The sequence below is a fragment of the Bubalus bubalis genome, chromosome 9, assembly GCF_019923935.1.
Source record: "Bubalus bubalis isolate 160015118507 breed Murrah chromosome 9, NDDB_SH_1, whole genome shotgun sequence".
Classification (NCBI taxonomy): Eukaryota; Metazoa; Chordata; class Mammalia; order Artiodactyla; family Bovidae; genus Bubalus; species Bubalus bubalis.
Window position 1 is genome coordinate 96,233,788 of NC_059165.1, and position 16,885 is coordinate 96,250,672.

The 16,885-nt window shown below is 54.7% G+C and overlaps 1 protein-coding gene across 6 annotated transcripts in view; it reads right to left on the bottom strand.

Moving 5' to 3' along the window:
* PDE4A (phosphodiesterase 4A) overlaps positions 1-10,000 on the bottom strand; it is a 45,304-nt gene extending 35,304 nt beyond the window's left edge. For 3 of the 6 annotated variants that reach the window (XM_044948616.2, XM_044948611.2, XM_044948617.2), the window contains exon 1: positions 5,912-6,474. In XM_044948616.2, the coding sequence (XP_044804551.1) occupies positions 5,912-6,225 (314 nt within the window). In that variant the 5' untranslated portion in view covers positions 6,226-6,474. Of the gene's footprint in view, positions 1-5,911; positions 6,475-9,088; positions 9,289-9,937 lie in introns of those variants that run through there. The other 3 variants (XM_044948615.2, XM_044948613.2, XM_044948612.2) reach the window with 2 other exon arrangements.
* Positions 10,001-16,885: the final 6,885 nt, after the last annotated feature.

Consider the following 16,885-nt stretch of genomic DNA (forward strand, 5'->3'; position numbering starts at 1 on the left):
CAGCGGTTAGGGCTACAGTCTGAATCTCACCTACTGGTCTGGAGTCTCGGAGACTTGGTTTTTAACCTCAGCTCTGCCTTGCCCGTGACCTTGGGCAAATCACTTATCTCTCGGTTTCCTTGGCAGGAATGCAAAGCCAAAGATCAGTTCGGTTCAGTTTAGTTACTCTTTGCAACCCCATGAATCGCAGCATGCCAGGCCTCCCTGTCCATCACCAACTCCCGGAGTTCACTGAGACTCACGTCCATCAAGTCAGTGATGCCATCCAGCCATCTCATCCTCTGTCATCCCCTTCTCCTCCTGCCCCCAATCCCTCCCAGCATCAGAGTCTTTTCCAATGAGTCAACTCTTCACATGAGATGGCCAAAGTACTGGAGTTTCAGCTTTAGTATCAGTCCTTCCAAAGAAATCCCAGGGCTGATCTCCTTCAGAATGGACTGGTTGGATCTCCTTGCAGTCCAAGGGACTCTCAAGAGTCTTCTCCAACACCACAGTTCAAAAGCATCAATTCTTCGGCGCTCAGCTTTCTTCACAGTCCAACTCTCACATCCACACATGACCACTGGAAAACCATAGCCTTGACTAGATGGACCTTTGTTGGCAAAGTAATGTCTCTGCTTTTTAATATGCTATCTAGGTTGGTCATAACTTTTCTTCCAAGGAGTAAGCATCTTTTAATTTCATGGCTGCAGTTACCATCTGCAGTGATTTTGGAGCCTCCCCCAAGAATAAAGTCTGACACTGTTTCCACTGTTTCCCCATCTATTTCCCATGAAGTGATGGGACCGGATGCCATGATCTTCGTTTTCCAAATGTTGAGCTTTAAGCCAACTTTTTCACTCTCCTCTTTCACTTTCATCAAGAGGCTTTTGAGTTCCTCTTCACTTTCTGCCATAAGGGTGGTGTCATCTGCATATCTGAGGTTATTGATATTTCTCCCGGCAATCTTGATTCCAGCTTGTGCTTCTTCCAGCCCAGCGTTTCTCATGATGTACTCTGCATAGAAGCTAAATAAGCAGGCTGACAATATACAGGCTTGACGTACTCCTTTTCCTATTTGGAACCAGTCTGTTGTTCCATGTCCAGTTTGAACTGTTGCTTCCTGACCTGCATAGAGGTTTCTCAAGAGGCAGGTCAGGTGGTCTGGTATTCCCATCTCTCTCAGAATTGTCCACAGTTTATTGTGATCCACACAGTCAAAGGCTTTGGCATAGTCAATAAAGCAGAAATAGATGTTTTTCTGGAACTCTCTTGCTTTTTCGATGATCCAGCGGATGTTGGCAATTTGATCTCTGGTTCCTCTGCCTTTTCTAAAACCAGCTTGAACATCTGGAAGTTCACCGTTCATGTATTGCTGAAGCCTGGCTTGGAGAATTTTGAGCATTACTTTACTAGCATATGAGATGAGTGCAATTGTGCTGTAGTTTGAGCATTCTTTGGCATTGCCTTTCTTTGGGATTGGAATAAAAACTGACCCTTTCCAGTCCTGTCGCCACTGCTGAGTTTTCCAAATTTGCTGGCATATTGAATGCAGCACTTTCACAGCATCATCTTTCAGGATTTGAAATAGCTCAACTGGAATTCCATCACCTCCACTAGCTTTGTTCGTAGTGATGCTTTCTAAGGCCCACTTGACTTCACATTCCAGGATGTCTGGCTCTAGGTCAGTGATTACACCATCGTGATTATCTTGGTAGTGAAAAGCCAAAGATGCGGGGAGTTAAAATGCAGGTTGGTGTTAGGAGGCCGTCGCATGGACATCAGCTTGGGCCAGGGCGCGCGGGGGCGAGCCGGGAACTCTGCGTCCTCAACTTCGCCGCCAAATTCCTCTGCATCCGCCAGGCGGCTGTCTCCACCACGCTCGGCCCGTGGTGGAGGATGGAGGTGGTAGCCTGGTCCCAACCTCGGGTGGGCGAGGACCTCACTCGCGAGCCTGCGGTCAGCCGGCCTGGCGCCCGCTCTCCCGGGCGCTCAATAAACATGCAATAATAATCTGGGGGCTCCGCAGCAGTGGCGGCGGCGGCGGCGGCGGCGACTTTGCTCGACTCTGGGGGACTAGAGTCCCTGGGGCAGGTTCGGACTCGGAGCTCATACTCAGCCTGTGCCTCCCTTCTCACCCAGCAGAGGGCGCGCGGAGGGCGGGGCGCGAGGAGAAACCTGCTCTCAAAACACACGCAGGGATGTGGGGGCGCCAGTGACTGGGGGAGGCGAAGCCCCCAGTGGAAACCATTGGCCAGAGAGAGACCCCAATCCGGCTTCGTCCAACCCCTCCTGGGACCAGGCAGCGCTCCTCTCGGCGGGGAGCGTCTGGAGGTACCCAAAAGGGGTCTCTACGCTGGCCTCGCACCTAATTCCGACAAGTTCCCCCACCTCACCACCAGAGTCCCCTTCCTCCCGCTCCATCTGCTTCTTGACAGATCGTGGTGGTGCCATGACTCAGCCCCACAGGGCGCCGGGAGCTCAGGCTCTTACATTCCCAGGTCTGGAGGGGGGTTGCGCATGCCATCTCAGATGGAGGATGGAGTGCCCTCTCTTTGGAGGTTCCTGTGATTCAAGTCTAAAGGGCTCTCTGGATCCCTTTTTCAGTGGTTGCATGAACTCTAACGTGGGTAGTACTGGAATCCCGCCTGTGTGCACCATTTCTGGGGAACTGAGCTGGCTGAATGCCCATTTCAAACGAGTGCAGTTCCCACTGGCCGCCTCTGTTTCCCCTTCTTCCTTCTGCCTGGGGGTGGGGGAGGACGCTGGCACCAGTGCCCTCCCTCCAGTCGCCGGAGGCTGCACAGGCCCACAGCGGAACAGAAACCTGACCTCCTGCCGGGATGTGGTTGAGGTTCCTGTTTTTCCCTCCCATACTAGAGGGGCAAGCTTCCCTGGTAGCTCAGATGGTAAAGAATCTGCCTGCAAGGCAGAAGATCCAGTTTTGATCCCTAGGTCGGGAAGATCCCCTGGAGAAGGGAATGGCAACCAAGTCCAGTATTCTTGCCTGGAGAATTCCATGGACAGAAGATCCTGGTCGGCTAGTCCATGGGGTCCCAAAGAGCTGTCATGACTGAGCAACTAACACACACTAGAGGAGCAGGGTCTACCTAGGTCCCAGCTCCTCTCCCAAATCCCGGTCCCTGAGTGACTGTCTACCAAGCACTTGCTGTGTTAAGTCCTTTACACACATCCCCAGTCTCACAGAATTTTCAAAATGAGCCCTACAGGGGACCTTCCTGGTGGGCCAGTGGCTAAGACTCTGCACTTTCAACGCAGGGGGGCTGGATTTAATCCCTGGTCAGGGAACTAGATTCCAAATCCTGCAACTAAGATTCAGCACAGCCAAATTAATTAATTAATTATTTTTTAAAAATGACCCCAGGTGGTCCAGAGGTTAAGAATCCACCTTCCAATGCAGGTGACACAGGTTTGATCCCTGGTCAGGGAACTGGGATCCCACATGCTGTATGGGCAACTAAGCCCAAGAGCCGCAACGAGAAAGAAGTCCTTGCAGTGCAACTGAGACTCGAAGCAGCCAAAAATAAATAAATGCATTTTTTTCAAATGACCCCCACAAGGCAGTTCCAGGAGCAGCCTCGCTGTACAGATGGGGAAACTGGGGCTCAGAGAGGCCAAGACACTTGGCCCAGGGTGCACAGGAATCAGAGTGGACCTGTGTTGGAATGAATTTCAGCTCTGCCATTTCCTGGTTGTGTGAACCTGGGTAAGAAGAAGAACAGGCTTTGTCCCTCTGGGCCTCTGCTTCCCATGTGTCCAACAGGAATACCTCATGGATCACTGGAGATGAAGTGTGGAAAAGTTCCCGGCATGGAGCCCAAGAGCAAGCCATTATGAGTTGGACGCCACTAAGATAATGATGGTTATTATCACTCAGTCATTGTCCCAAGAGAGTCAGCACCCCAGAGACCAGGGTAGGAGGAATCTCTGGGGCCTAAAAAGGGAATAACGCTCTGTTCCTATTGCACCCCACCCCCTTGTGGGTGTCTCAGGACAGTGACCTGAGCCAGTTTGGCAAGTTGCCCCTGGTCTTTGGCATTTCCTGTTGATTCCAGCTTTGTTTTCCTTCAATTCCCTCTGGGAAATAGCAGGCTGTGAGTACTGGATCCATGGGGATGGGGTCAGGGATGCTGAGGCTGGGGTGTGTCCTGAATGGAGGTGGGTGGGTGATCTAGAGGCTGTGGTGCCAGCTGGAGGTCCCCAGAGAAGGCCAGAATAGGAGGGTCCCAGCCTAGAGGGGCCTCCCTCAGGAACTCTGGGAGAGGCCTGCATCTGACTGTCCCAGTGATGTTCCAAACTCCCATGGGAGTCAGACAAAGCACGCAGTCAAAGCCATGAGTCACACATGTCACCAGGGCACAAGGTCAGACACCAGAGCATCATAGGAACATTAGGTAATTAGAGCTCAGCACGCCAGGCAGTCAGAAGCACACCCCAAAAGTCAGAGCACCAACACCCAGGCACAGGGCACACAAGCATCCTAGAGCAGTGTCTCAATCACAGTGTCCCAGGCACGAACAGTCGTGTTGACACAATCACATGGCCCCCAGGAGTATACACATCACAGGGCAACCATCACTGCATCCCAGAGACACTCTGTCACAATCACTGCCCCACGTCTGTCTTAATGACGTCCCAGGAGTCTGTCCTGAGTCTGTCACCATCACTGCCCCAGAGACACACCATCACCTTGTCATAATCACTGTCCCAGGAGCAGACAGTCACTCTGTGACACTCGCCATGTCTTATGGGCACGCACAGTCAGTGACACAATCGCAATGTCCTGTGAGCACACACAGCCATGCTGTCACAATGACAGTGTTCCAGTAACAGGCACAGCCATGCTGTCATAATCACAGCATCCCAGGAGCACACACAGTCACCCTGCAAAGTCACTGTGCCCCAGGGCTACATGAAGTCACCGTCACACTCACTGTACCAGAAGCACATAGTCATATAAGCACAGACCCGAAGAACACACAGTCATAGGGTCCTCCATCACCATGTCCCTGAAGCACACAAGTCACATAGACAACAATCACTGTCCTGGGAGCACGGAGTCAGGATGTCACGAACTACAATGTCCTGGAAACATGCACAGTTATGTTGTGATAGTCACAGGACCCCAGAAACCCAGGCAGAGCATGCAGCCACAGCTGGCCATTCCCAACAGCTGGATGACCAACTCAGGTCAATGAGAGGGTACCCAACACACCTCATCACTGTCATCAGAGGAGGCAGGGACTCCCTCACCCTATGTTGGGACTATGCGCCCCCTGAACACTGCTCCTTCCCTCTAGGCAGCTACTGAGCCTTAACATTCCTGCCCTAAGAGGGGACTCCCACATAGCGCACAGCCCCCAAGATAGGGCTCCCTCAGAGGCCCCCTTTAGATGACTGACCTCAGCTGCAGTGCAAGTCCAGGAATCCCGCTCCCAATAGGTTCTTGCAGGCTTTAGAAGGACTCTGAGAGCTCGCCAGTCTGCAGGAAGCATTGTGGTCCTAGCAGGCATCCCCCCTACCCCGCTACAGAGTTCCCCAAACACAGTGAATCTAGCCCTTAAAACAGCACCCCCAGGAAAGCCCGGTCAAGTGGTTCTCAGCCTAGCCGTTGTCTTGCTCTGTCACCGTAGACACCTAAAGTTGCAGCCTTCAACTAAGATCCCCGTTAACAACACACGCAGCATGGCGCCTCCTAAGTTGACCCCAGGATCAGCTTCAGTTGGACGCCTCGCTTGCGGTGCACGATCAGGGGGCCCAGGTCCTCGACGCCCCCGCAGAACTCCCCTTCGGTCCCCGTCAGTCACACTGACCCCACCCGCAGCACAGCGCCCCCTGCGGTCAGTGGAGAGAGTTGCGTCCTCTCTGCGCGCCTATCCGCTCCGCGCGCGTCCGCAGCTTGGAGTCTTACCGCCTGCAGCTGCCTCCGCCCGCGCTGCCGCTGCCGCTGCCGTGAAAGGACGAGGGCCAGGACATGCGGGATGTGCGCAGGCCGGGCCGGTCGCCGGTGTCCACGGCGTCGGCGCGCTCTATGGGCCGATGTGGCGGCCGTTCGGGCTCCGCGCGCTCCGCGCTGTCCGAGTAGCCGCGCTGCTGGATACGGATGGGGGTCCGCGGCTGCCGCCACAGGTGCTGGGGGGGCGGCTTCAGGGTGGCCTGGCCCTCCCGGGGCCCAGGCAGAGACAAAGACAGGCTCCTCTCCGAGGGGACGGCCGGGGGCTCCATGGCCCTGGCCCCCACCTGCACCCTAGGGGGCCCTGGCCTCTCCAAAACAGCTGAACCCTGTTCAGCTGCGGGCGAGCTGATGCGCCCGGGGTCCCGCAGGTGCGCCTGGCCTCGGTGGGGCCATGGCGTCCCGGGGAGAGACCCGGGGGCGCTGCGGGCCGATCGCCCCCGGGCCGGGCGCGGAGGTTCCCTGTCGGCGCCTTGGCTCTCCGTTCGATGCTCGGCAGCGCTCTCGGCGTTCAGCGTCCCGCTCGGAGCCAGCCCAGGCTCCCCCGCCCCGTCCCGCCTCTCCCCGCCCCCCGCCCGCCGCGGCTGTCAGCACCGCCCCCCTCCTCCTCCGTCCGGGCCAGTGGGGGGCAGCCACCCAAGGAGGGGGCCCTTCCCGCCCACGCAGAGCCCCGTTCCCCGCGGGGAGGGGGAGCCGGAACTCGGCTCTCTCCAGAGCTCCCTGCCTTAGTCGCGGTGCACACGGGTACCAAGGAGTTAAACGGTTAATCCGATCATGAAGGAGACACCCGACTGGTTGCCGGTGTGTCAGTCAGTCTGTCCATCATGGTGGGGGCGGAGCCCAGTGCGGACTTGTCCTCGCCGCTACCCCTGGCCAGGGGGAGCTGGTGAGGAGTGGTCCCGGTAACTCGGATGCGGTCCCTGCAGCGGGCTGCGACGGTGTTCGGGGAGTCTCCTGTTGGTGGGTCGGGGGATGGCGACGGTGTGTGCCCGGGGCGGGATGTGCACGCACGTGGCCTCTTCCGAGGGTTTGTCTGTGTTTTCGTTGTCTGCTCGAAGTGTGTGCGCGCACGTGGTTGGCTGCTGCGATCTGCCTGTTTATCTGGATTTCGCTGTGCGTGTATCTGCGTGTCTGTGTCTGAAGGAAGTGTGTGCACGTGTGCTGCCTGTTTGGAGGGTGTGCGCCTCTACAGGGTCTGTTCTGGTGGCCTGGGAGCTGTGCCTGTGTTCCCACGCGATTGGGTGTGTACTGTGGTCGGTCCGCGCTTGCGGAGTTTTGCACTCGACTCTGCCTCTGTTGTTTGGTGTCTGAGAGAGTCAACGTGTGTTGGTGTGTGTGTGTGTGGTCGACCTGGGGCCGCTTTGAGGTGTTTCCCTTTGGTTTCTGTGTGGCTCCGGAAGGATACCCGGTGGCTGATACCCCGACTGCCCGCCCACCGCTCTGTGCGTCGCTGCCTCTTCTAAAGCGCTTCTGCAGGAGGTAAACTGAGGCAGGTCCCGGGCAGCCGCGGGACACACTCCCGTGCCCTTTTCAGGCGAGTAAACAGCCGCGCCTCCTCCCCGCTGCCCCCGCCGGCAGAGCCCCCCTTCCGGCTCCTAAATCGGGAGTCGCCGTGACTCACGCTCCCGCCTCCCCCAGCGCCGCGCCGAGCGCGAGCGAGCAAAGAGCTAGCGGGATCCGAGAGCCCTCCCTTCCCCCCGCCCCGGCCCGGGACCGAGCCCTGGTGAAGGAGGCTGCGGGGCAGAGAGCCATGTACACACCCTTGTGCCCCATCCCCCGCCCGTGCCCCGGCCGATGCGCGCTCGGATTAAGGAGCTCGGAAGCCAGTCCACAAAACCAGCCCCCGCCCCCGTGCGCCCCCCTCAAGGGCTCCCCCGGGCAGGCCGTGCCGTCTGCCACCGCCCTCCCTCCGCACTGTTCTTATTAAAAAGAGAGAGAGAGAGAGAGAGAAAGCTCCAACCCCCACAGCCGCTTTTCTCCCTGCCAGAGGGGGCTCCGGGCGTGGGCGAACGCGGAGCTAGAACCGACCTGCCATTAGCAGCCGCTGAATGTCCCAGAGGCCAGAACTGTGTCCCCCACTTCTCTCGGGGACCCTCCCCACAAGTGCATACCCAAAAAAGGCTTCTAGGGAATTCACAAGGGCTGTGATTCCTCCCCAGATCACTTGAGGGTCTTGGGTTGGACCAAATTCTTGGGGTCAGGGGTGTTGTTGGATTGGCCAAAGCTCAGAGTGGGGTAAATGGTGTGTGGGAGGGGGGTCAGGTCACAGCGGGGGTGGCAGAAAAAGGAAGGCCCAAGGCAGTGGGCCAGAGCAGGTCACTGGATCTGTGGCCTGAAGGAGGCTAGAGGGATTTGGAGTTGGGGTGGGGGGGGGGGGGGCGGTTCGTTAAGCCATTTGGAGAGGAGAATGACAGTCACTTCTTCCCTCATCTGGAAATGAATCATTGTAGCATGATCCAAGCAGAGACCCTGGAGCCCTCTGAGTAGACAAAGGGGTGGGTGGGGAGATTGAGGCTGCAGAGAACAGTGGCCCAAGGAGGGCAGTGGGGACAGGGCCCGCCAGCAGCCAGGACTAGCTCAGTCGTCTGGCTTTCAAATTCATCCTTGGGCCAAGAGGAGGGTTGAAGTACCCTCTGAGGACCCCAGATGAGAAAGAGCAAGGAAGTTCAGTGTGAAGCTAGGTTCAGAAGAAAGAAAAATGCCAGTCCAGACCGCCTCCAGTGTCCCACCATCCCCTTTTAACGCCTTGAAGAAACGACATCCTCTTAGAAAGGGAAATAGAGGTGCACACGGATTGGTGGGACGTGTACAACTCCCTAACCTGTCCCAACTTTCTGCTTATGGGAGCATTCTTGCAGACTGGAGGGTCCAAACCCTTTCTGAAACCCTGCCCCTTGCTGGCAGAGGCAGCTGCAAAATGGAAAAAGGGGTTCCTCTAAAGCCTGCAAGAGGTGCCACTTGGGGGCGGTGGGATGTCACAACCTGATCCACCAAGCTCCAGGAGAACTTTCAGCTGGTTTTGCAAAACTCAGGAAGCCAGGAGCCTGGAGCAAAGGAAAGGGCTGGTGGCTGGAATTAGCCCAGCTGGCCCTGTTCCTCCATCCCACCTCCCAGCCTGGTCCACCTCCCGCCTACCTGTCAGCTTTGGTGATGGAAATTCGCGGAGGGATCAGCAGCGGCAGAGTGGTGGGCCGAGGAGGCAGAGGGACCCCAGGGTCCAAGGGCTCAGGCTCAGCCCAGCCTAGGCCTGGACCCGTGGAGAGGCGTCGGCGAGGGCGTCGGAGGTCAGCCCCCAGCATGTTGGCTCGACCCGGCTCGGGGGTCTCTCGAGGCCTCTGAGGTGAGACAAGGGCGGGATAGGGGTACAGCCTGGTCAGGCAGCTCTGAGCTCCTCCCCGCAGTAACGGGCCTCCCTGGCCATCTGAGAGAGGCGCCTATGGGGATTAAGGTTTCTGTGCCCCACTCCCATCTTAGCATCCCTCTCACACAGAGGGGGCGTTCCCAGCTCTTACATTTGAAAGGTGCCCTTTCTCAGTCATAATTTTTGTGGGGTTCCCTTTTGATGTCTCCGTCCTGGGGCTTCTGGGCCCTCATGCCTGTAGTCCGTCCTCACCACGAAACCTTTCTAACACATAGCCACCCTCCACGTCTACGAAGCCTCCTAAATGTATGTGGCCTCCTCCCTTCCTTACATCTGAGACCCTAAAGACCTTCACCCCCAGCAACTCTCCGCACCCACCCTACAATCCTCTCCCTATTGGGAAAACCCCTGGAAGGCCTTGCCTTCTAACCCTGGCTAAGAGCCTCTTAATCCGGGCAGCAGCAGAATAATGAAGTCAAGGGAGTAAACTGAGGCACGAGGGGACAAGACTTGATACCTCGAGGAAGTGGGGCCAGGCTTAGTGTGCAGCCGTGGTCACTAGGGGGCTCCCGACCCCCAACCCAACCCAAACCTCGTCCCCAGCCCCGCCCCGCCTCTCGCACCTCGTCCCCGGTTCCAGCCACCGACAGGACACTGCGACTCCTCTTCATTTCGCCAAACTAGCATGCCTCGGGTGCTTCATGTCATGCCCCGGCTAGTGCCTCCTACAGGACCAGGCCAAAGGCGTCTACCATCAGCGCCCTGGGGCTCCCCCTGCGGGCTGAGCATGGAATCCACCCCCGCCCCTCGCCAATTGCCTCTCCCGGGGCGTGACGTCAGCGGGTGACTGACGCACTGCCTGTTGGTGACGTCGCACGCATGTTGCCAGAGCAACAGCTGACGCACGGCCGGGCTCTGAACAGTGTCAATGCCTAGATTGGCCACTGGGGGGCCGGGAGCCTCGGGCCCGGGTCGCCCCAGCCCCCACCGGTCCTCCTGCGGGGGCTTCCCCAGCCTGGGGATCCCTCAGAGAAGACCGGGAGCTCCCAGAGCCGGCCACGTGTGGCGCGTGGTCTGAGCTGGGGGCCGGAGGAAGCGTCTCCTCCGAGCTGTTGGGATTTTATGCCTAAACCCGAAATAGCTCCGATGTGCGGGGGCCGGGCGCAGCGAGACGGCGGTTTGGGCACAGATGGGGGACGCGCAGGCAGAGGCGCGCGGAGACAGACAGGGACGCGTGGAAATAGAAACAGACAGACAGGGACACAGACGCAACTCCCGGTGATGAGTGCGCTCTGCTGCCGGCAATCCCTATCTAAAAGCTTGGGGGAGGGGAAGCCTGGCTCGCTCTACCTTTGCACCCAGGCGCTGCAAATTATGGCTGTGTGGCCTTAGGTCAGTGCATTAAACTCTCTGAGCCTGTTTCACCTCTGTGAAATGGAATGACAATTCTTACAGGTTCTATATGAGAATGAAATGAGATCTGCTGCTAAGTCGCTTCAGTCGTGTCCGACTCTGTGCGACCCCAGAGACGGCAGCCCACCAGGTTCCGCCGTCCCTGGGTTTCTCCAGGCAAGAACACTGGAGTGGGTTGCCATTTCCTTCTCCAGTGCATGAAAGTGAAAAGTGAAAGTGAAGTCGCTCAGTCGTCTCCGACTCTTAGCGACCCCATGGACTGCAGCCTACCAGGCTCTTCCATCCATGGGATTTTCCAGACAAGAGTACTGGAGTGGGGTGCCATTGCCTTCTCCAGACATGAGATCAGACCACATTGAATTCTTGAAGAACTGGCACTCAGTAATTGCTTAATAAATGCTATTGACATCTGAGCCTGCTGCTGTTGGTCGCTAAGTCCTGTCTGATCCTTTGCGATCCTATGGACTGCAGCCCACCAGGGTTCCCTGTCCTTCACCATTTCCCAGAGTTTGCTCAAATTCATGTTCATTGTGTCGGTGATGCCATCCAACTACATGTCATCCTCTGTCACCCCCTTCTCCTCCTGCCCTCAGTCTTTTCCAGCATCAGGCGTTTCCAGTGTGTCGGCTCTTTGCATCAGGTGGCCAAAGTATCTGAGCTTGTGGGAGCCCGTTAGAACCCACATCAGATCGTGACCCTCCTCTGCTCAGAGCCCTCCATGGCTTTCACCTTCTTCAGAGGAGACATCAAAGTCCTCAACAAGAGGCTCACAGAGTCCTGCATAACGTCTCTGTCCTCATTCCTCCCACTCTCCCCTAGGCTCACTCTGCTCCATCTACACTGGCCCCTTGACTGCTTCTGGACACATTTGGCATTCTCTAACCTCAGAGCCTTTGCACTTTCTGTTCCCTCTGCCTTAAATATCCACAGGTCCCTCACATCTTTCAGGTCTTTGTAACATCTCACCTTTTCAGTATTTCTCGCCTTCCCACTGCTGTTTAAAGTTGCTAGCCCCTCAGGATTCCTGAATTTTCTTATCCTGCTGTATTTTCTTTTCATAGAATTTATCACCTAAATACATACTATGTAATTTACTTATTACATGTACTGTTGGTCTTGTTCTACACCAGAATATCAGCTGCAGGAGGACAAAAATATTTTATCTGTTTTATTAATAACTATATGCCCGGTGCCTAGAACTGAATCTGGAACATAGTAGTCTCTTAATAAGTTTTTGTTCAATGTCGGGTTATTATTTTGAGGACTCAAGAGCATATTTATTAAGTTCCTAGCAAGTCTACTATGGACTGGCCACATTACTCCCTACCTTGGCTCTTATTACTTTTTCTTGCCCTATAGCTCTAGCTATAGCACTTCAGTTCAATGTCAACTGGTAGAAATGAATATAAACATCATCTCACCCATGCAGCGCTTAGCACCAGGCAAGCTCATGACAGACAGCTGTTGAACAAATGGATGTATGTATGAATATTGTTCAATGGTCACCTTCACTTCTCTACCAGACTCAATCAGTCAGTGTCCTGGGCTCCCACTGCTGCTTATTCTGCCCCTATTAAAGCACTCATCATTTGAGGTTATATTTTTATTCCCCACTACAGCTCTGTGAGGGCAAGAAATGGTACGCATTCATCATGGTCCCCTGCACATAGTCTCAGTGAATGCTGAAAGAATAAGTGAGGGAACAAATTAGCATAAAGAGAAAGAGGCACCCTCTCTTCTGTATGCAGACAGACCAGACACATATGCTCAGACAGGCAGAGAAAGGGTCACGTAGTAAGGACCAGGCTTCGGCTCCAGTGTTAACATTGACCTGTATTCAAATCCTGACTGTACCACTCCTCATTAGCTGTGTATCTGGGGGCAAGCTTCCCAGCCTCTTTGAGCTTCAGTTTGCTGATCTTCAGTTTCCATCGTAAAATGGGGATAATATTCCTACCTACCCGAGAAGGTTGTTGTGAAGATGAAGTGAAGTGATGCATGTAAGTTTCTGAGCACAGTGCCTGGTTCCAAATATGTGCTCATGGAACAGTAGCCACTATCATAATAATATTATCACTGTTGTTGATTCAGTGGAGCTATAGACATATTCCCAGGTGACACTAGTGATAAAGAACCCTCCTGCCAGTGCAGGAGACATAAGAGATGCCGGTTCGATCACTGGGCCAGGAAGATCCCCTGGAGGAGGGCATGGCAGCTTACTCCAGTATTCTTGCCTGGAGAATCCCATGGACAGAGGAGCCTGGAGGGCCACAGACCATAGGGTCCCAAAGAATTGGACACGAATGAAGCGACTTAGCAGCACATTAACAGAGATTCCTCCCATCCTCCCCCTCATCCCACTGGCCTCCTCCCTGTTCCTCAAACACTTTGAGCATATTTTGATCTTAGGGCCTTTGCGCTTGATCTTCCCTCCCCTGGAAAACCACCCTCAGATATCCTGTGCTATTCCCACCTCCAATCTCCCTGACTCTGCCTTAATTTTGTTTTAGAGTTATGACATTCTAACAAGATATATAATTTACCTATCCTTTTATTAGCTATTGCCTGTCTTTTGATTAAGACATGAGGTCAATATGTTGGTCTGTTTTGTCCCCTGCTAAATCTCCAGGATCTTGGACAATGCTGGTAGAGAGTAGGTGCTCAACAAATGTCTCTTGAGTGGATGAATAAAACCTCTTGACTCCCTTATCTCCTTCACCTCTCTGCTCAAAGTTACCTCTTTTCAGAGGCCCTCCGACATGGATGTCTCCCCCTACCCCATCTCCTTCTGCCTCTCACTCAGCTTTGTTTCTCTCCTCAGCATTCATCGCCCCTAGGGTATTATATATTTCTGTTTTTGCTTGCCCTACCCCTTAGTTCCATGAGGTCAGGGGATTTTTCTGTCTTGTTCTAAGGCCAGCATCATGGACACATGACCTGAGCAGTCACACAGGGCCCCATGCTTAGAAGGTTTAATGTGCTACTGTCATGGTCTTGTCGTGGTCTAAATTCTTACATTAAAAATTTTTTTTAATTAAAAAATAATTTTTGGCCACTCAGCATGTGGGGTCTTAGTTCCCCAACCAGGGATCGAACCTACTCTCCCTGCATTTGAAGTTCAGAGTCTTAGCCACTGGACTGCCAGAGAAATCCCTTAATAATAATTTTAAACCGGGGTCTTGCATTTTCATCTGGTCCTGGGCTCTGCAAAATTCTGTAGCTGATTCTGGCTGTATCCTCAGTGCCCAGAACAGCCCATGGTAGGTGCTCAAGGATTTGTGGAATGAAGGAAGGAATGGAGGAGGCCAGGGGGCGGAGGTGGAGACACACACATGCCACCACTGCCTGGACACTTGTGCATCTTTGTAGAAATCAGCCCTGGCAGAAACGTGGGCATGGGAGGCAGGTCCTCAGAAATTGGCCTGAGTGCCCAGGAGGTGGGGGAGCCCCTAAACCTGCCTTCCCCCAACCCTGGGCAGCAGCCCACTGGGGAGGGGGTCCAGATGGCCAAGTAGGCTCAGGCCGAGGAGGGGCCTCTTGACTCATCCAGCTGCTCAGTGCTCCTGGCCTGGCCTGACAGAAGCACTGGCTTCACCCAGCCCCGCCACCTTCAGGAGGACATGGCGATGTGTGGCCGGAGAGGGATGGAAATGACGATAAATGCCCTTGTCTGCAGCTTGCCCAGATCATTCAGGCCTAAGGAGGGACAGTGACTACCCAAGCTCCATGCCTTGGAGCTGGGAAGGACTCTCAGCTCCACCCCCTCCCCATGGGGCATGTGTGTGTGTGCACGTGCATGTATGTGAACATGAGACTTTGTACATGGCTGTCCATTTGCAACTAGACAGGTAGAACTCTCTGGGAGTCTGAGTATTGTGTAGATGAAAGCAGATCATACTTGCCAGGAGTGTGTGTATGTGACAAAGTGATACCACATCAGTCTATGTGGGCATAAGGCTGGCTCCGTGTGTGTGTGTATGTGCATGCACACATGTGAGGAGGGTGCATACATATGGATGCAGAATCTTACACTGGTCAGAAATGTGGATTCTGGGTTCAGATCTTTGCACAGCCGCGCAGTAGCTATGCAGCCTCAGGCACTTTTGGTTCTCCATCCTGTATATGGTGTTTGCGTGACAACGTTTGTCTGGATCAAAGTGTTTGTGTGTATGTGTATGTGTGTGTTTGAGAAGTAATACAACTCTTCTGGGAGGTCTTCCTGGATACCCATCCCAAAGTGGACTCCTCAATTTTTCTCTTTTGTGAATTGAATTGTTCAGTTGCTCAATCAGGTTCCATTCTTTTCAACCCCTGGACTGCAGCCTATCAGGCTCCTTTGTCCGTGGAATTCTCCAGTCAAGAATATTGGAGTGGGTTGCCATTTCCTCTTCCAGGGGATCTTCCTGACCCAGGGATGGAAACTGTCTCCTGTACCTCCTGAGTTGCAGGCGGATTCTTTACCGCTGAGCCACTGGGGAAGCACAGTTTGTTGTTATATATTTATGTTGTTGTTTCTTCACTGATTACTAAATGTCAGCTCCATGGGGGTGGGGGGTTTTGATCTGTTCACTGCTGTGTCCTGAGCACTAGGTAAATAGTAGACACTGAGTAAATACCCTTTCAGTGGATGAACATAGGGCTGTGTCTGTGTGGTATGAGGAGAGAGGGGCTGATAGATGTCATGGGTTCCTGGAGGGACCTGTGCTCAAGTCTGGTCTCTATTCTCTTCCATTCTCGGCTGTTCACAACCATTTCTTCAGCCATCCTCACTTGTATGGGAATGACAACATCCCATCAACTTCCTGTACTGCCTTTGATGACATCTTTCCCCTTTTCTGGGTCTAAGGGACTCACTTGCCTCATCTGTAACATGGAGAGAGGATGGGTTGGTTCATGACTAGCCTCCTACCTGACCTAAAGCACTATGAAAATAGTTTCAATCAAATTCCCTCTTTAATTAATTCAATATTTATTATGCACCTATTGTGTACCAGGTACTCTTCTAGACCGGCCCTGCCCCCGTGGAGCAGAAAGTGAATGATGAAGGCAGATACAAACCATAAAATCTCATTGAATCTTGGACACCCTCCCCTGAAATCACTCTCCATGCCTCATGGAATTTTAGTCTTCACAGTCTAAAATCACTGAGGGGTTTCTCTGTTCACATATTGATCTTGCTCCCTCAGCAGTCTCCAGGGTCAGCCAAGCCAGGACCCAGCTTGTCTCTTTGGTTGCTGTAGTGTGACCACCCAGCCACAGGGCCCTGACATACAGTAGGCACTTGGGAAATACGTGTGGAATGAGCTTGAAAAAAAATGCAGACTCGAAAACAAGATCTCCCCTAATCCTGGGTGAGTCATTACCCACTTTGCAGATGAGGAAATTGAGGCTCAGGAAGGCAAAGCCGTTTGCCCAGTCCCACAACCGCAGCTAAGCAGTGTGTGGCTGTGGGATGCAGCAGAGGAAGCTTGGGAGCCCAGAGGAGCATTCCCAGCCCCCACCCCCACCCCAGAGATACCACACATCCAGCTGGAGATGCGCTGATGGGGGGTGGGTGGTTGGGAGGGCGAGGGACAGTGCGAAGCAACTCAGGGGTCTCTGTCTCAGTCCCCAGGAGTGGAGATGCTGTGTTGGTAGGAGATTAGTAAAAGCCTGGCGCTGATGAGGGAGTTTCCGGCGCCCTGTCCCCAATTCTGGGAGCTGGGGCTCCTGGCACCCTGATTCGTTGGGGCCAGGCAGCTCCAGTCTCCGAAGCTAGGTAGAGACACCCCCCCGCCCCCCCTGCTCACCCCCTTCCCGAGCCTACCCGGGAATCCCGATTCGGGGTCCTCCCTATACACCCTCAGCCTGGAGGCCAGCCTGCAGCCCTCAACCGGCTACGTGGGGGGCCCTGACTTTCTTGGGGGGCGATGGAATTCCCCCCTCCCCGCCCGGAGCCCCTCCCTCCCGGGCGCCAGGTCCCCCTCCCGGCCGCAGTCGTAGTCCAAAGCTTACCTTGCAGGGGGGCTGGGGAGGGGATGCCCCGCCCTCTCCGGCCTGGGGGGCGGGAGGGGACCAGGGTGTCCAGACCCTTTGTTTGCCGGTGTGTGTGTGTGTGTGTGTGTGTGTGTGTGTATGTGTGAGATCGGGAGCCCCGCTGGGATGTAGGTCCGTGCGCG